At 43.2% G+C, this 19,470-nt stretch overlaps 4 protein-coding genes and 3 pseudogenes across 36 annotated transcripts in view; all 7 read left to right on the top strand.

The window, feature by feature from the left end:
• LOC146979773 (protocadherin gamma-C5-like) overlaps positions 1–19,470 on the top strand; it is a 298,812-nt gene that overhangs the window by 147,016 nt on the left and 132,326 nt on the right. The gene's annotated exons all lie outside the window — the stretch shown is intronic.
• LOC146979805 (protocadherin gamma-A5 pseudogene) lies at positions 189–2,702 on the top strand (annotated as a pseudogene). Its single transcript, XR_015036915.1, has one exon. The product of XR_015036915.1 is annotated as a protocadherin gamma-A5 pseudogene (transcript).
• LOC146979804 (protocadherin gamma-A2 pseudogene) lies at positions 3,088–5,693 on the top strand (annotated as a pseudogene). Its single transcript, XR_015036833.1, has one exon. The product of XR_015036833.1 is annotated as a protocadherin gamma-A2 pseudogene (transcript).
• On the top strand, positions 6,216–8,904 carry LOC146979803 (protocadherin gamma-A3 pseudogene; annotated as a pseudogene). The gene has a single exon (XR_015036832.1). The product of XR_015036832.1 is annotated as a protocadherin gamma-A3 pseudogene (transcript).
• LOC146979802 (protocadherin gamma-A2-like) lies at positions 9,374–12,460 on the top strand. The gene has a single exon (XM_085788837.1). It carries the CDS (start codon positions 10,013–10,015, stop codon positions 12,458–12,460), a length of 2,448 nt encoding a protein of 815 aa, XP_085644963.1. The 5' UTR covers positions 9,374–10,012.
• LOC146979801 (protocadherin gamma-A7-like) lies at positions 13,372–15,954 on the top strand. Its single transcript, XM_085788836.1, has 2 exons — positions 13,372–13,853; positions 15,141–15,954. The coding sequence occupies exons 1-2, from the start codon at positions 13,525–13,527 to the stop codon at positions 15,952–15,954; spliced, it is 1,143 nt and encodes a 380-aa protein (XP_085644962.1). The 5' UTR covers positions 13,372–13,524.
• Positions 16,815–19,470, top strand: part of LOC146979800 (protocadherin gamma-A7-like) — a 3,198-nt gene continuing 542 nt past the window's right edge. The window contains exons 1-2 of the mRNA XM_085788835.1: positions 16,815–17,422; positions 18,710–19,446. Coding sequence (XP_085644961.1) covers positions 17,073–17,422; positions 18,710–19,446 — 1,087 coding nt within the window. The 5' untranslated portion in view covers positions 16,815–17,072. The remainder of the gene's footprint in view (positions 17,423–18,709; positions 19,447–19,470) is intronic.

The raw sequence follows: 19,470 nt of genomic DNA, 5'->3' as shown, positions 1-19,470 counted from the left end.
TGGACTCTGAGGGCCGCTGTTGGTCTTCCAAGAATATGTTAAGCTTCTGAAATGAAGCTACACCTCCAGTCCTTCTTTTAGTATACCATGGAGAGCAGGACAGTCGGTGCTCATTTCCACCGCTGATTTTTAGTTTGACGTTTTCGTTGTCACACTGTGGATTCTATACATTTGAGCAGGACGACTTTAAGGACTATTAGTCTTGCTGTTTGCGACATACTTTAATGTGGTGTTGGACAAATTGATTCAGGAATATGGCTATTATCAGCAGTGAACTCACCATTAAATGGCAAGTACAGGCCCTCATCCTTGTTTTTCTCATTGAAGCGACGGTCAGCCAGATCCGCTACTCTGTCCCCGAGGAGATGAGGAAGGGCTCTTTTGTGGGAAATGTGGCTGAGGATTTAGGTATCGACGCTAAAAGACTGAAATTAGGCGGTGCCCGAATCGTTAACGGTGATAGCAGCGAGTATATTCGACTGGATGTAGACAAAGGGATTCTGGTGGTGGGGGAAAGAATAGATAGAGAGCTGCTCTGCGGGCAGACATCGCCCTGCAGCTTGAGTTTTGAAATGATTATGATGAATCCAATGCAACTACATAGTGTCGTAGTGGAAGTGTTGGATGTTAATGATAATGTTCCTGTGTTTCGTGAGAAAGAAATGTTCGTAGAAATACTAGAGTCAGCTCTTCCGGGAACCGACATATTACAAGTGAGTGCCACCGACCCTGACGTCGGCATTAACGCTTTAAGTGGCTATATGCTGCACCCAAAGACGCATTTCAGTATTAAGGTCCTGTCCAGCCCAAATGGTCATAAATATGCACAGGTGTATCTTTCTAATGCGTTAGATCGAGAGAAAGAGGAAAATCTGCTTCTCACTCTGACTGCTGTGGACGGGGGTGAACCACAGAGATCGGGGACACTTAAAATACACGTCACCGTCAGAGACACGAATGACAACGCTCCAGTTTTTACACAATCAATTTTCAAGGCGTCTGTTAAAGAAAATGTTCCAAAGGGCACTTTAGTGGTGAGGTTGAGCGCAACAGACGCAGATGAAGGGATGAATGGACGTGTTTCATATCACTTTAATCACATGTCAAGCGATGTTGCAGAACTATTTCTTCTGGATGAAAAAAGCGGCGATTTGACTGTAAACGGTTTGATTGATTATGAAGAGAATAAGATTTATGAGATCGGAGTGCTGGCAAAGGATCAAGGGGGGCAGAGCACATCAACAAATGTAATAGTTGAAGTCACAGACGTAAATGATAATGCACCTGTAATAACACTAACCTCCTTTTCTAACACCATCGCTGAGGATTCCCCCAGTGGGACTACAGTAGCCATCATAAATGTTAAAGATGTAGATTCAGGCAAAAATGGCAAAGTGGATTGTGCAGTTAGTGGAAATATCCCGTTCACAATCCATTCATCTCTAAAGAATTATTATACTCTAGTAACAAACGGTGTCCTCGACAGGGAGCGTCATCCCGATTATAATATTACTTTCACGGCTGTGGATGAAGGTAGCCCACAACTCTCAACTAATAAGACAATAACACTTCGAGTCTCTGACGTCAATGATAATGCCCCCGTGTTTGAGCAGAGTTATTACGAAGCTAATATCATGGAGAATAATTCTCCAGGACTGTCTGTGTTTTCTGTAAAAGCACGTGACTCTGACTCAGGGCAGAACGCACGAGTGTCTTACCTGCTTATTGACACTCAGCTAAATGGTAACCCTATATCCACTTATATATCTATTAATTCAGAAAATGGAGTCATACAGGCGGTTCGATCATTTGACTATGAGCAAATTAAAACTATAGACATTTTAGTAAAAGCTCAGGATGGAGGTTCACCACCTCTAAGTAGCAATGCGACCGTTAAATTAAATGTTCAGGACCAGAACGACAACCCTCCTCAGGTTCTCTACCCAGTCCAGACTGGTGGCTCTCTGGTGGCTGAAATGGTGCCTCGTTCAGCAGATGTGGGCTATCTGGTGACTAAAGTGGTGGCTGTTGATGTGGACTCTGGACAAAATGCCTGGCTCTCCTATAAACTGCAGAAAGCCACAGACAGGGCGCTGTTTGAAGTGGGCTTACAGAATGGAGAAATAAGAACTATCCGCCAGGTCACTGATAAAGATGCAGTCAAACAGAGACTGACTGTCATAGTGGAGGACAACGGACAGCCCTCTCGTTCAGCTACAGTCATTGTTAACGTGGCGGTGGCGGACAGCTTCCCTGAAGTGCTGTCGGAGTTCACTGACTTTCCCCACGACAAGGAGTACAATGACAACCTGACTTTTTACTTAGTGTTGGCTCTGGCTGTAGTTTCCTTCCTCTTCATCACGTGTTTAGTGGTGATTATATCAGTGAAAATCTACAGATGGAGACAGTCTCGCATCCTGTATCACTCCAATCTCCCTGTGATTCCATATTATCCACCACGTTACTCAGACACTTTGGGCACAGGGACTCTCCAGCACGTGTACAATTACGAGGTGTGCAGGACGACTGACTCCAGAAAGAGTGACTGTAAGTTCGGCAGAGCTGGTAGTCAGAACGTGCTGATAATGGACCCCAGCTCTACAGGGACGATGCAGCGGATACAGAATGAAAAGAGCATCCTGGATGAACCAGACTCTCCTCTAGAGGTGAGGACTTTGACATATTGATTTTCACCCATAATTACATGTCTTTTCTCTTTTTGAGATCCTATTTTGGCGTGGGTGCCCCTTGGGGTAATACATTTTGTCACTGATGAAGCATTTTCAGAACCAGAATTGATGGACAGCTCCCCTGGCTGAATGATACCCTCGCTCATCATTCTTAATTGAGATGTGATGAAAAATGTTCGTTTTATGTGTTATGTTAATCAGAACTGTGTGTTTTAGTTATAATGAACAACGCCACCTCTTCTACACCTCACTGCTTAGCAAATTGAGGTTTAGTTTTAACCTCTCTGTTCTGCCTGTGTTCCTGGTATTCATACTTTGGACAGTAAGGGACGCTGTTGGTCAATGAAACAATATTCAGGGTGGATTCAGTGGAGGCCGAGCCCTCATTTTCCCTTTTATACATAAGTGAAGACAAGCAGAGCTTCATGAGCAGGAGTACGATCACACATTCATTCGGAACAAGGACTTCAAAATCAAAGGATTACTTGATACGACTGTCTTTGCTTTTTGTGGATTTTGAACACCAGGTCTTTGCTTTTGTCTTTTCTAATTTACGCGATGGCGTTTGAAAATTCTCGACCTTCGTTCATAAAATGGCGTTTGTATTGGAGCTCAGTATGGCCGTTTCTGCTGTTCCTGTTGTCTCTCAGTCACATCGTGTCGGGCCAAATCAGGTATACAATTTCCGAGGAGCTGAAAAAAGGTTCCCTTATTGGTAATGTGGCTCAGGACCTAGGTTTGGATGTGCAAAGGCTTCGTTCTGGCCGCGCTCGTATCGTGACCGGACAGAACATCCAGTACACCGAGTTGAAAACAGACAAAGGCATTTTAGTAGTGAACGAGAGAATAGACCGTGAGCAGCTTTGTGGAGACGTAACACCATGTAGCTTCACCTTTGAGGTAATTTTAGAAAATCCTATGGAGTTGCATCGAATTACAGTAGAGATAACTGACATAAATGACAACTCTCCGACATTCAGAAAGGATGCAATTAAGTTTGAAATAAGCGAAACCGCTACATTGGGCTCGCGCTTTTTATTAGCCAGTGCCGAAGACGCAGATGTGGGGAGTAATGGTCTGCAGAAATACATATTAACTACCAATGACGTATTTAGTCTGAAGCAACACTCAACTCCAGATGGTAGAAAATATGCCGAGATGATCTTACAAAAACCATTAGACAGGGAAAGCGAACCAAGGATATCACTGAAGCTCATTGCTGTTGACGGGGGAACTCCGCATAGATCTGGTACAGTAAATATTGATATCACAGTGCTCGATGCTAATGATAATCCTCCCATTTTTAACCAGTCTCTGTACAGAGCCACTGTCTCGGAGAACGCAGCAAAAGGCACCTATATCACGACAGTGAATGCAAGTGATGCAGACAGTGGATCAAACGGTCACGTCACATACAGATTTTCAAACATGAAAGAGCAGCTGTCTGATATATTTAATTTAGACGAAATTACAGGAGTCATAACACTTGTAGGGCAAGTAGATTATGAAAAAGAAAAGAAACATGAAATTATGATCGAAGCAATGGACCAAGGAGGTCTAACAGATTCAAGTAAGGTGCTGATTGAGATCGTAGACGTCAATGATAATGCACCTATCATAAATGTGATGTCGTTCTCCAGCCCCGTGGCGGAGGATTCTGCCCCAGGAACCACAGTTGCAATTATTAATGTGGTTGACGCAGACTCGGAGCAAAATGGTCAGATTACTTGTACGACGGACAGCAGCCTCCCATTTAAAATAAAATCCACATTAACTAATTACTATGCTTTAGTAACAGACTCTTATTTTGATAGAGAAGTTGTGCCAGAGTATAATATAACTGTAAGAGCTGTCGATTCAGGTTCGCCGTCTTTATCAACCACAACAGTATTGCGTTTAAAAATATCTGATGTGAATGACAATGCCCCAGTATTTGATAAAGCAATTTACGTCGCTCGCGTGACAGAAAATAATTCCCCAGGAATGTCCATATTTTCCATCAAAGCACGTGACAGCGACTGGAATCAAAACGCAAGAATTTCGTACTTTGTTGAAGAAACACAGATGAATGGTAGTCCAATCTCGTCTTACGTCTCCATAAACAGCGAAACTGGGGTTATTAATTCAATACGTTCATTTGATTTTGAGCAGATTAAAGAGCTTCAGCTAGTAGTCAAAGCTCAGGATGGAGGCTCTCCTCCACTCAGTAGTAACGTGACTGTGAAAATACTGATCCAGGACCAGAACGACAACCCTCCTCAGGTTCTCTACCCAGTCCAGACTGGTGGCTCTCTGGTGGCTGAAATGGTGCCTCGTTCAGCAGATGTGGGCTATCTGGTGACTAAAGTGGTGGCTGTTGATGTGGACTCTGGACAAAATGCCTGGCTCTCCTATAAACTGCAGAAAGCCACAGACAGGGCGCTGTTTGAAGTGGGCTTACAGAATGGAGAAATAAGAACTATCCGCCAGGTCACTGATAAAGATGCAGTCAAACAGAGACTGACTGTCATAGTGGAGGACAACGGACAGCCCTCTCGTTCAGCTACAGTCATTGTTAACGTGGCGGTGGCGGACAGCTTCCCTGAAGTGCTGTCGGAGTTCACTGACTTTCCCCACGACAAGGAGTACAATGACAACCTGACTTTTTACTTAGTGTTGGCTCTGGCTGTAGTTTCCTTCCTCTTCATCACGTGTTTAGTGGTGATTATATCAGTGAAAATCTACAGATGGAGACAGTCTCGCATCCTGTATCACTCCAATCTCCCTGTGATTCCATATTATCCACCACGTTACTCAGACACTTTGGGGACAGGGACTCTCCAGCACGTGTACAATTACGAGGTGTGCAGGACGACTGACTCCAGAAAGAGTGACTGTAAGTTCGGCAGAGCTGGTAGTCAGAACGTGCTGATAATGGACCCCAGCTCTACAGGGACGATGCAGCGGATACAGAATGAAAAGAGCATCCTGGATGAACCAGACTCTCCTCTAGAGGTTAGTTAAATAATGTAGCTTTCTCTTTGTGCCGTTATTTTTCTTTCGGTGTTTACTCAGGGAACATGCCTGCCTTTTCAGCACCACGGACAGCACCCCACCCCACTTAGTCTGACTGGATAAGATGCTTCTGTATTTACTTTAAGAATTACATGACACTGGCTGCTATTTTAAGACATTGATCTGACATTACACTTGTATATTAGTTTTATTCTTGTGTATCATGTGTTACAGGAGCATTGCTTGTATTTTGCATCAGAGTAATTAAGCTTTATACGACTTACAATCACACCGCTCTGGAGGTTTCCCTATTATACTGCATTAATATGTGGTCATTAGTTGTTGTTGTTGTTGTTGTTGTTGTTGTTGGTGTTGTTTGATGGCTCCGTATTAGATATATTTGGTTTATGAATTGCTGGCTCTGATTTTGGTTAGTTTGTGTGTGGAGTGTGTGGTTAAAGGTTTTTTTTTTATTTTGCCCTTCTGCCTATGGCTGGGTTGTTTCCTCTGTTTGGACTCTAAGGGACGCTGTTGATCAGGAAAACTGAGTGTTGCTGCGGCAGTGATAGGGAAGAGACGACGAGGTGACGAAAACACAGTCATCATAAAAGGGGACGTTCGACTGAGACGCACTCGCGCCGAGACAGCCTTTTTTATTTCATAATGATCGAACAGTTCTGCTTCATAGAAATGCAGCATTTTTGAACTGGATTGTCATTTGAGTCTGTATGTGTGGCTGAAGGATTTTATTCGTTGTTACTTCAAGGATTATACTTTTAACGACATGGGGATCCGGCAGCACCGATGCAGAAAATGGCAGTTGTGTTGGACAGTGGCGTGGCAACTGTTCATTTTTGACTTCATGATTGCCACCACCAACGGCCAAATCCGTTATTCGATTCCAGAGGAAATGAAGAAAGGCTCTCTGATCGGTAATGTAGCACAAGATCTAGGTTTAGATCTGAAGAGGCTCCGTTCTGGTAGGGCCCGCATCGTGACGGGAGAGACGAACCAGTACACGGAACTGAAAACAGACAAAGGGATATTAGTTGTGAATGAGAGAATAGATCGCGAAGAGCTCTGTGGAGACGTAACACCGTGCAGCTTCAGCTTTGAAATCATTTTGGAAAATCCTATTGAACTGCACAGGGTAACAGTAGAAATACTAGACGTGAATGATCATGCGCCGACTTTCAAAAATAATGTAATTAATCTGGAAATTAGCGAATCTGCTACAGTAGGATCACATTTCGATTTAGAAAGCGCGTATGATCCCGATGCTGGAACCCACGGTTTGCAGAACTATGTCTTGTCCCCTAATGATAATTTCGTCCTGAAGCAGCAGTCCAACGCAGGTGGAGTCAAATTCGCTGTAATGATATTGCAGAAACCATTAGACAGAGAGTTGAAACCACACCTCTCTTTAAAACTGATAGCAGTAGACGGAGGAACTCCTCATCGGTCTGGTACAGTAAATATCGAGGTCACTGTTCTTGATGCTAATGATAACCCTCCTGTATTTAATCAGTCACTGTACACTGCCACAGTGACAGAAAATGCTGCCATAGGCACCTATATAACGACTGTGAACGCAACAGATCCCGACAGTGGGTCTAATGGCTTGGTTACATATACGGTCTCTAATGTAAATGGAAAATCAGGGGAAATATTTGAAATTGACAGTTTCTCTGGCAAAATAACTGTTGCTAAATATATTGATTTCGAAAAAGACAGAAAATACGAAATTAGAGTAATTGCAAAAGACCAGGGTGGCCTGAGTGATGCAACCAAAGTTGTTATTGAGGTCACTGACATAAATGATAATGCACCGCTTATAAATATAATGTCATTCACCAGCCCTGTTTCAGAGGACGCCCCACCAGGTACGACGATAGCTGTTTTTAATGTTAAAGACGCTGACTCTGAAAGAAACGGCCAGATAACCTGCTCAATAGATTCTAATCTCCCCTTCAAAATCCAGTCCTCTTTGACTAATTATTACAATTTGTTGTCAGAGGTACCCTTTGATCGTGAGTCCAAACCAGAATACAATATTACCATAACTGCGACCGATTCAGGCTCACCTCCACTTTTTACTAAAGCAGCTTTACACCTAAAAATATCTGATGTAAATGACAATTCCCCAGTCTTTACTAAACCAGGTTATACTGCCTATATTGTTGAAAATAATGCCCCTGGGTTGTCAATATTCAGTGTGAGCGCACAAGACTCAGACTGGAATCAAAACGCCAGACTTGCGTACTTTCTGGATGACACACAAGTCAGTGGCAATCCAATTTCTTCATTTGTGTCCATAAACTCTGAAACTGGGGTTATACATGCAGTTCGTTCATTTGATTATGAACAGATCAAAAATCTTGCATTCACAGTCAAAGCTCAGGATGGAGGCTCTCCTCCACTCAGTAGTAATGTGACAGTAAAAATACTGATCCAGGACCAGAACGACAACCCTCCTCAGGTTCTCTACCCAGTCCAGACTGGTGGCTCTCTGGTGGCTGAAATGGTGCCTCGTTCAGCAGATGTGGGCTATCTGGTGACTAAAGTGGTGGCTGTTGATGTGGACTCTGGACAAAACGCCTGGCTCTCCTATAAACTGCAGAAAGCCACAGACAGGGCGCTGTTTGAAGTGGGCTTACAGAATGGAGAAATAAGAACTATCCGCCAGGTCACTGATAAAGATGCAGTCAAACAGAGACTGACTGTTATAGTGGAGGACAACGGACAGCCCTCTCGTTCAGCTACAGTCATTGTTAACGTGGCGGTGGCGGACAGCTTCCCTGAAGTGCTGTCGGAGTTCACTGACTTTCCCCACGACAAGGAGTACAATGACAACCTGACTTTTTACTTAGTGTTGGCTCTGGCTGTAGTTTCCTTCCTCTTCATCACGTGTTTAGTGGTGATTATATCAGTGAAAATCTACAGATGGAGACAGTCTCGCATCATGTATCACTCCAATCTCCCTGTGATTCCATATTATCCACCACGTTACTCAGACACTTTGGGGACAGGGACTCTGCAGCACGTGTACAATTACGAGGTGTGCAGGACGACTGACTCCAGAAAGAGTGACTGTAAGTTCGGCAGAGCTGGTAGTCAGAACGTGCTGATAATGGACCCCAGCTCTACAGGGACGATGCAGCGGATACAGAATGAAAAGAGCATCCTGGATGAACCAGACTCTCCTCTAGAGGTGAGTTAAATGTTGTAGTTTTGGCTCTCAATAATGAGTGTAGCTTTATGGTGAACTGATGCACGTGATTGTCGTTTCAGCACCACGGACAGCGTCTCAGTTTACATGACTTCACTTGAATGCTGCCTTTGTATTGATACTCCAAATACAACTTCATTCTTGACTCTAAGTTAGTGCTAAGCTGTTTTTTAGTAGAGCATCCTGGAAGAACCAGACACTCCTCTATAGGTTGGCTTTGTCTATTTATAAATTTACGTGAATACCTATTTCACTACTACCATAGATTCGACTTGATGTTAGTTAAACGCTTTTTTTGTTATTCTGTATTTTTTCCGCTTCAGTAATTTCTAACAGACGGACACTAGAATGATGCATTGCTTATTCTAGTATCTAAAATAACTGTGAATTGAAGTCTACTTATTTTTATTTAGTAACACCAGTGCTTCATAAGACAGCATGAAAAGTTGACGTTAATCAACTTTAAGAACAGAAAGAATATTCAAAATGACATTTACAGGATACCACAATGTCATTCTCAGAGAGTCACACTGTAAGATTGAAACATGCTACCGTCTTGTCATAATCTTTCCTGGGCCTTTCAGGACCATGGACAGCACAACATTAGGTTGAGGTTTTTATTGTTATGTAGGACTTCCTGGCTTCCTCTATGTGCTAGTGGTTTTTGGACATATGTATTTGCCTGTATGTATTTGCGTAAAGAGAGATTTAGTGTTATTATATTGATACAGCACTGCGCAGCTAATTAATTCTATTTTTGGTAGTAATAATTGTGTTTAACACCTGTTAAAATCAGGAGAAAATAAGCCTGTCTATGTGATATGTAGTTCCTTACATTTAACTCACAGGGACGCTGTTGACCAGTCTGCTGAGATTTCAGAGCTCATTGCAGCTGTACCTCCCCCATCACTTCAAAGTGGTACAGAGAAAGAGTCTTTATTAAAAAGGCACAGCTTGTACGGGGAAATGGTCAAACGCGGAGATACCAGGCGAATTGTCAGCATTCTTGGGAGTGTGGATTCTGGATAATTTTACCGATATTCTGCCTCACATCTTTGCATTGGATTATTGTTTTAATACCATCTTTATATACGGGAGAATGTCGGCAAGAACAATGACACGGCAAGTGGGCCTATTGCTCTTGATGTTTTTTGTTTCCCTCAGCTCGGTTTTCGGGCAGGTTAGCTACTCTATTCCAGAGGAAATGGCAAAAGGATCCTTGGTTGGTAACATAGCCCAAGATTTAGGTTTAGATGTGAAACGACTGAAAGCAGGGAAAGCTCGTATATATACGGGAGAAAGTCCGGAGTACATCGAATTAAATAAAGAAAGGGGGCTGCTTGTAATCAAAGAACGGATAGACAGAGAAATATTATGCGGACAGACGACGCCCTGTGCTCTAGACTTTCAAATAATTTTGGAAAATCCAATGCAATTTTATAGCGTCACAGTCGAGGTCACCGATATTAATGACAACTCACCCGTTTTTAAGAACAATGAAATGAAATTTGACATTAGTGAAACGGCTCACATTGGATCGAAATTTGTCTTGGAAAAGGCTGTTGACGTCGATGTAGGTATTAATGGACTCCAGCGCTATTCGCTTAGCTCTAGTGAAATGTTCATTTTAAATCCGTATAAAATTGGTAGTAGTAGAAATGTTGAGATGGTTTTAAAGAAGCATCTCGACCGAGAAAAACAGGAGCGGTTATCTTTAGTATTAACTGCCACAGATGGTGGCAACCCACAGCTCTCTGGAACGATGCAAATTGTTATTACTGTACAGGACGCAAATGACAATGCACCTGTTTGTGCTCAAACAGAGTACACAGCTAATGTAAAAGAAAATTCGTTAAAGGGAGCTGTTCTAACCACTGTGAGCGCTTCTGATGCAGACGAAGGTCCGCACGGACACATACACTACTCACTTTCTAATGTTCCAGAGGGCGCACTTGAACTGTTTCATGTAGATAAGGACAATGGTGTACTGACGTTAATGGGAAAACTTGACTATGAAAAATTTAGGCATTATGAGATAGATGTTCAAGCATCAGATGAAGGAGGTAACTCGGACGTATGTAAAGTTATAATTGAAGTGCTGGATACAAACGATAACCCACCAGCTATAAACATCATGTCAACATCATCGAGTATATCTGAGGATGTAAAACCAGGCACGGTTCTGACAATGATGAACATTCAAGATCCAGATTCAAATGAAAATGGCAAAGTTCACTGTTCTCTAGATGAAAGTATTCATTTTGCAATCACGTCATCGTCAAATAATTTTTTTACGTTAGTAACGGATAGTGATTTAGACAGAGAGACAGCGTCTGTGTACAATATAATAGTGACCTGCTCTGATGAGGGAGTACCCTCCCTCTCCAGCAGCGTCACTCTCACCTTACAGATCTCTGACGTCAATGACAACGCGCCTGTCTTTGAGAGGAGCTCATATGAGGCCTACATTGTAGAAAACAACACACCAGGTCTCTCTATATTCACAGTGAAAGCCAGAGACGCTGACTGGAACCAGAATGCCCGTGTTTCTTACATACTGGAGGACTCCTCTGTTAACGGAGTGCCAGTCTCCTCATATGTGTCCGTCAGTGCTGATAGTGGAGTCATCCATGCAGTGCGCTCTTTTGACTACGAGCAGATCAAAGATTTCCACTTCCGCGTCAAAGCTCAGGATGGAGGCTCTCCTCCACTCAGTAGTAACGTGACTGTGAAAATACTGATCCAGGACCAGAACGACAACCCTCCTCAGGTTCTCTACCCAGTCCAGACTGGTGGCTCTCTGGTGGCTGAAATGGTGCCTCGTTCAGCAGATGTGGGCTATCTGGTGACTAAAGTGGTGGCTGTTGATGTGGACTCTGGACAAAATGCCTGGCTCTCCTATAAACTGCAGAAAGCCACAGACAGGGCGCTGTTTGAAGTGGGCTTACAGAATGGAGAAATAAGAACTATCCGCCAAGTCACTGATAAAGATGCAGTCAAACAGAGACTGACTGTTATAGTGGAGGACAACGGACAGCCCTCTCGTTCAGCTACAGTCATTGTTAACGTGGCGGTGGCGGACAGCTTCCCTGAAGTGCTGTCGGAGTTCACTGACTTTCCCCACGACAAGGAGTACAATGACAACCTGACTTTTTACTTAGTGTTGGCTCTGGCTGTAGTTTCCTTCCTCTTCATCACGTGTTTAGTGGTGATTATATCAGTGAAAATCTACAGGTGGAGACAGTCTCGCATCATGTATCACTCCAATCTCCCTGTGATTCCATATTATCCACCACGTTACTCAGACACTTTGGGGACAGGGACTCTCCAGCACGTGTACAATTACGAGGTGTGCAGGACCACTGACTCCAGAAAGAGTGACTGTAAGTTCGGCAGAGCTGGTAGTCAGAACGTGCTGATAATGGACCCCAGCTCTACAGGGACGATGCAGCGGATACAGAATGAAAAGAGCATCTTGGATGAACCAGACTCTCCTCTGGAGGTTAGAAATATTTACCCTTTCGTTATGTCTGAGTTGCCTTTTTAATTGTGTTTGTCGTCAATAATTTAATTTCAGCACACCAGACAGCAGAAACCAGTCGGTTTTACGGAACTAATGATGTTAGCAACATTGCATTAGGATATGTTTTTATTTAAATGCCTTTAATGTCCCCCTTTCAATGAATTTAGCTAAATATTGATTCTTGTTAATCACGTTGATGACGGTATTCTAGATGAATGTGGATTTTTACGGCCCTGCTTATTCTTATAGGTTTCGTTTCACAAGAAACATTGTTTACAGTTTTTTCCAGCGTGGCTGGTATCATGATAGTAAATACTTGAAGAATTAAAGAGACCTTGAAATATATACGAAAATATGTTCTTTTCCCCGAGTTCAGTACCGCGGACAGCGCCTCTCCCTCACTTCATGGTCAGATTTTTTGTTACTTGAGGACAAGTAATTATTTGGTGTGTGTGCGTGTGCGTGTGGGTCTGTATCTCTCTCTCTCTCTCTCTCTCTCTCTGTGTGTGTGTGTGTGTGTGTGTGTGTGTGTGTGTGTAGGGGGTGGGGGGCAGAAACAGAGAGAGAAAGTGAGGTGAAAGCATATTTTACAACATTAACAGGCTGAGTTTCTCTTCCTCATGTGGTTCACCGCCTTGGCTCATCTTAAAATGAAATAAATAAAAAGAAATTCAGAGCAAAGGCAAAACAAATATGTTCACATGGTAAGTGACCAAATAATAGATTTTTGATTTATACAATTCTGTAACATTAAAAATGATTGTGAGTGCAGCATGCTGTAATTCAGCATGGTGAACTCTTAGGGCCGCTGTTGACCAGTTTGTGTTAGATGGGCGAAGAAATCACGAGAACCTCCCACATTATTTGAGACAGAGAACGAGAGAAAGACACAATGAACAGTACAGGATATGAAGACTGGAGCTATGGACGTTAATTTTGGCTGACACTGTCATTTTACATATGCAATTCATGATCCAAGTTGTGGATGCAAACAAGCAGATGACATAAAGAGGATTACTACTGAGGAGCAATACGTTTTTAGAGGAATATTTATCAGTTCGTTTTACAGGAAGACGACGGAAAGAACAATGAGACGGCAAGTGCTGCTGTTAATCCTGATCCTCTGTTTCAGTCCAGTGATTGGGCAGGTCAGCTACTCTATCCCAGAGGAAAAGCCGACGGGTTCTTTCGTGGGTGATATAGCGCAAGATTTGGGTTTGGATGTGAAAAGACTGAAGTCGGGAAGAGCTCGCATTTACACGGGAGACAGTGCAGGATACATCGAGTTGAATACAGAGAGAGGAGTCCTCCTCGTGAAAGAGAGAATAGACAGAGAGGTGATCTGCGCTGAGACGTCGCCCTGTGCTCTGCATTTCCAGGTTATTTTGGAGAATCCTATGGAATTTTTTAGCATTACCGTCGAGGTTACAGATATAAATGACAACGCCCCGATTTTTAAAAGAGGTGAAATGAAATTTAGAATAAGCGAATCAGCTGTTATAGGGGCAGTATTTCTGTTGCAGCAGGCAATAGATCTGGATGTCGGTGTCAATGGCCTTCAAAATTATGTGTTAAAGCCAACCGATAACTTTGTTTTGAGGCTGCAAAATCAAGCAGACGGAAGCAAGATGGTGGAAATGGTGTTACAAAAACCTCTAGATAGAGAGAAACAGGATCGTTTGTCGCTTGTGTTAACAGCAGTAGACGGTGGTGAGCCGCAGCTCACTGGGACAGTTCAGATCAACATAAATGTGCTTGATATTAATGATAATGCTCCAGTTTTTACACAAAAAATGTATAAGAGCACCATAAGAGAAGATTCGCCATCAGGGACACAAGTAGTGGTTGTTAGTGCATCTGACTCAGACGAAGGAGTGAATGGAAAAGTATCTTATGCTATATTAAACCTACTCGACAATGTTTCCGAGTTATTTGAGATAAACAGAGAGACTGGAGAAGTTACACTGAATGGCAACACTGACTATGAAAAAAAGCGACTATATCAAATACACGTTCAAGCCAGTGATGAAGGAGGGCTAACGGATTCCTGTAAAATTATAGTGGAAATAACTGACACAAATGACAACACACCTTTAATAAATGTCATGTCAAAATCTAGTACTATTAAAGAGGACATTCAGCCTGGCACTGTTGTGACGATGATAAATATCCAAGACCCAGACTCGGGGAAAAATGGAAAAGTTCAATGTTACATTAACGAGAACATTCCATTCACAATTTCCTCTACGTCAAATAATTTCTTTAGTTTGACAACAGACAGCGACTTAGATAGAGAGGGATACTCTGAGTACAATATAACAGTGACCTGCTCTGATGAGGGAGTACCCTCCCTCTCCAGCAGCGTCACTCTCACCTTACAGATCTCTGACGTCAATGACAACGCGCCTGTCTTTGAGAGGAGCTCATATGAGGCCTACATTGTAGAAAACAACACACCAGGTCTCTCTATATTCACAGTGAAAGCCAGAGACGCTGACTGGAACCAGAATGCCCGTGTTTCTTACATACTGGAGGACTCCTCTGTTAACGGAGTGCCAGTCTCCTCATATGTGTCCGTCAGTGCTGATAGTGGAGTCATCCATGCAGTGCGCTCTTTTGACTACGAGCAGATCAAAGATTTCCACTTCCGCGTCAAAGCTCAGGATGGAGGCTCTCCTCCACTCAGTAGTAACGTGACTGTGAAAATACTGATCCAGGACCAGAACGACAACCCTCCTCAGGTTCTCTACCCAGTCCAGACTGGTGGCTCTCTGGTGGCTGAAATGGTGCCTCGTTCAGCAGATGTGGGCTATCTGGTGACTAAAGTGGTGGCTGTTGATGTGGACTCTGGACAAAATGCCTGGCTCTCCTATAAACTGCAGAAAGCCACAGACAGGGCGCTGTTTGAAGTGGGCTTACAGAATGGAGAAATAAGAACTATCCGCCAGGTCACTGATAAAGATGCAGTCAAACAGAGACTGACTGTTATAGTGGAGGACAACGGACAGCCCTCTCGTTCAGCTACAGTCATTGTTAACGTGGCGGTGGCGGACAGCTTCCCTGAAGTGCTGTCGGAGTTCACTGACTTTCCCCACGACAAGGAGTACAATGACAACCTGACTTTTTACTTAGTGTTGGCTCTGGCTGTAGTTTCCTTCCTCTTCATCACGTGTTTAGTGGTGATTATATCAGTGAAAATCTACAGATGGAGACAGTCTCGCATCATGTATCACTCCAATCTCCCTGTGATTCCATATTATCCACCACGTTACTCAGACACTTTGGGGACAGGGACTCTCCAGCACGTGTACAATTACGAGGTGTGCAGGACGACTGACTCCAGAAAGAGTGACTGTAAGTTCGGCAGAGCTGGTAGTCAGAACGTGCTGATAATGGACCCCAGCTCTACAGGGACGATGCAGCGGATACAGAATGAAAAGAGCATCCTGGATGAACCAGACTCTCCTCTAGAGGTTAGAAACATTTACGCTTTTGTTATGTCTGAGTTGCCTTTTTAAATGTGTTTGTCGTCAAGAATTGAATCTCAACACACCAGACAGCAGAAACCAGTCAGTTATACAGAGCTAATGATGTTAGCAACATTGCATTAGGATATGTGTTCATTTAAATGTTCCCCTTTCAATTAATTTAGCTAAATATTGATTCTTGTTAATCACGTTGATGACGGTATTCTAGATGAATGTGGATTTTTACGGCCCTGCTTATTCTTACACGTTTTGTTTCACAAATCGTATCACTTGAACACAAGAAACATTGTTTACAGTTTTTTTTTCCAGCGTGGCTTGGTATTATGATAGTAAATACTTGAAGAATTAAAGAGACGAGAGCTTCGAAATATATACTCTCGGGTGTTTGTTCTTTTCCTCAAGTTCAGTACCGCGGACAGCGCCTCAGTCTCCCTCCCTTCTTGGTCAGACTCTCCTCTGGAGGTTAGAATTTAACATTATTTTACAATGTATTTCCTATTATATATTCTCAAAAACCCAGTTTTACACCTACTATAATAAATGTCGTCAGTACAGATTTAATGAAAAATAAATACCCGTTTATCGCAGACTATAATACGTGTCCTTATTTGTTCTTTGATCGTGTGTGAACCCTGGACTCGGTGCAGGTCAGGCACCTGTATTCATATTAGCTCCCATTTGCTTGTCCGGGTGTGGTTATACCTGAAAAAATTCATGAAGGCAGTTATTACTGGTGTCTTATTGACGGTGGTGGAGCTTCACAGATATATTTCACATTTCAAGAGTAGTGGTTTTAAGATGGAGCATAGTTTGTTAAATATCAGTCATGCGATGTTAAACGTCTGTATAGGACTCACTAATTCCCATTTGCCAGAATTTTGTAGTACATTGGATTGAACTCTTAGGGCCGCTGTTGGCCAGTGTGTGACAAGTGTGAAGCAGGTTTCAGCAGTACCTCCCCCCATCATCTTCTTTTCTTCCTAAATCAGTCAGAAAGAGACGTGCAGTACAACTATTACACAGTGAGCACCGACACGGAAGGCTACAGTAAATTTTCAGTAGATGAATACTGCAAGCTCTTACATATTACAGTAAAAGAGCGGATTTTTCCTCCAGTGGAAGTTGGACTGTAACGGGCTTCGTGTCGAATGGAAACACGGAAAGGAACAATGAGGGGGCAAGTGCTGTTGTTTATCTGTGTCCTCTCGCTTTCGTTGGTTTTTGGACAGGTCAGCTACTCCATTCCCGAGGAAATGGCTAAGGGATCAATAATCGGTAATATTGCTCAGGATCTAGGGTTAGACAGAAAACGTTTAACATCAGGCAAAGCCCGGATTTTTACAGGAGACAGTGCAGAGCACATCGAGCTTAACAGAGAACGAGGAGTCCTCCTTATCAAAGAGAAAATAGACAGAGAAGTGCTGTGTGGACAGACGACGCCCTGCGCTTTACATTTTCAGGTTATACTAGAAAACCCTATGGAATTTTATACTGTAGTTGTAGAAATTACCGATATAAACGACAACACTCCAGCATTTGAAAAAACTGATATGAAATTCAAAATAAGCGAATCTGCCACGGTAGGGGCGAAATTCTTGCTAGAGAGGGCCATAGATCCTGATGTTGGCATCAATACTCTGCAGAGTTATATTCTGAGTAAAACCGAGAATTTTGCGTTGAAATTGAAGGATCAGCCTGATGGAGAAAAGATTGTCGAAATGGTTTTACAAAAACCTCTTGACAGAGAAAAGGAAGAGGAGATATTTCTGGTTTTAACTGCAGTAGACGGAGGCGAACCAAATCTATCTGGGACAGCGCAGATACATGTTACAGTGCTTGATGTAAATGATAATGCACCTGTTTTTACCAAGACGGTGTACAAAGCTACAATAACAGAAAATTCCGCTAAAGGTACAGTCATAACTAGGGTCACTGCATCTGATGCTGATAAAGGATCAAATTCCAAGATAACATACTCTATATCCAATACCGCTGCAGATGTAAGAGACATGTTTGAAATTGATGATATAAGTGGGGATTTGATCTCTAAAAGTGGCGTAGATTATGAAAAGGCACGTTATTATCAAATACATGTACAAGCAAGTGATGACGGAGGCCTGACAGATTCATGTAAGATTAGAGTTGAAGTGATAGACATTAATGATAACAAGCCAGTTATTAATATTATGTCACAGACTAATATGATTCCCGAGGACTCTAAACCAGCAACAGTTGTGACTATGGTAAATGTACAGGATATAGATTCTGGGGATAATGGCAAAGTCCGCTGCGCCATTACTGAACATATTCCTTTCACACTAAAGCCGACATCAAGTAATTTTTTTAACCTTCTGACAGACAGTGATTTAGACAGAGAGAGAGACTCCGAGTACAATATAACCGTGACCTGCTCTGATGAGGGAGTACCCTCCCTCTCCAGCAGCGTCACTCTCACCTTACAGATCTCTGACGTCAATGACAACGCGCCTGTCTTTGAGAGGAGCTCATATGAGGCCTACATTGTAGAAAACAACACACCAGGTCTCTCTATATTCACAGTGAAAGCCAGAGACGCTGACTGGAACCAGAATGCCCGTGTTTCTTACATACTGGAGGACTCCTCTGTTAACGGAGTGCCAGTCTCCTCATATGTGTCCGTCAGTGCTGATAGTGGAGTCATCCATGCAGTGCGCTCTTTTGACTACGAGCAGATCAAAGACTTCCACTTCCGCGTCAAAGCTCAGGATGGAGGCTCTCCCCCACTCAGTAGTAACGTGACTGTGAAAATCCTGATCCAGGACCAGAACGACAACCCTCCTCAGGTTCTCTACCCAGTCCAGACTGGTGGCTCTCTGGTGGCTGAAATGGTTCCTCGTTCAGCAGATGTGGGCTATCTGGTGACTAAAGTGGTGGCTGTTGATGTGGACTCTGGACAAAATGCCTGGCTCTCCTATAAACTGCAGAAAGCCACAGACAGGGCGCTGTTTGAAGTGGGCTTACAGAATGGAGAAATAAGAACTATCCGCCAGGTCACTGATAAAGATGCAGTCAAACAGAGACTGACTGTTATAGTGGAGGACAACGGACAGCCCTCTCGTTCAGCTACAGTCATTGTTAACGTGGCGGTGGCGGACAGCTTCCCTGAAGTGCTGTCGGAGTTCACTGACTTTCCCCACGACAAGGAGTACAATGACAACCTGACTTTTTACTTAGTGTTGGCTCTGGCTGTAGTTTCCTTCCTCTTCATCACGTGTTTAGTGGTGATTATATCAGTGAAAATCTACAGATGGAGACAGTCTCGCATCATGTATCACTCCAATCTCCCTGTGATTCCATATTATCCACCACGTTACTCAGACACTTTGGGGACAGGGACTCTCCAGCACGTGTACAATTACGAGGTGTGCAGGACGACTGACTCCAGAAAGAGTGACTGTAAGTTCGGCAGAGCTGGTAGTCAGAACGTGCTGATAATGGACCCCAGCTCTACAGGGACGATGCAGCGGATACAGAATGAAAAGAGCATCCTGGATGAACCATACTCTC

This window comes from Trachurus japonicus, chromosome 10 (genome assembly GCF_045865225.1).
Source record: "Trachurus japonicus isolate A0001 chromosome 10, Traja_1.0".
Lineage (NCBI taxonomy): Eukaryota > Metazoa > Chordata > Actinopteri > Carangiformes > Carangidae > Trachurus > Trachurus japonicus.
The sequence above is the reverse complement of the archived record's forward strand: the minus strand, read 5'-3'. Positions and strand labels throughout refer to the sequence as shown.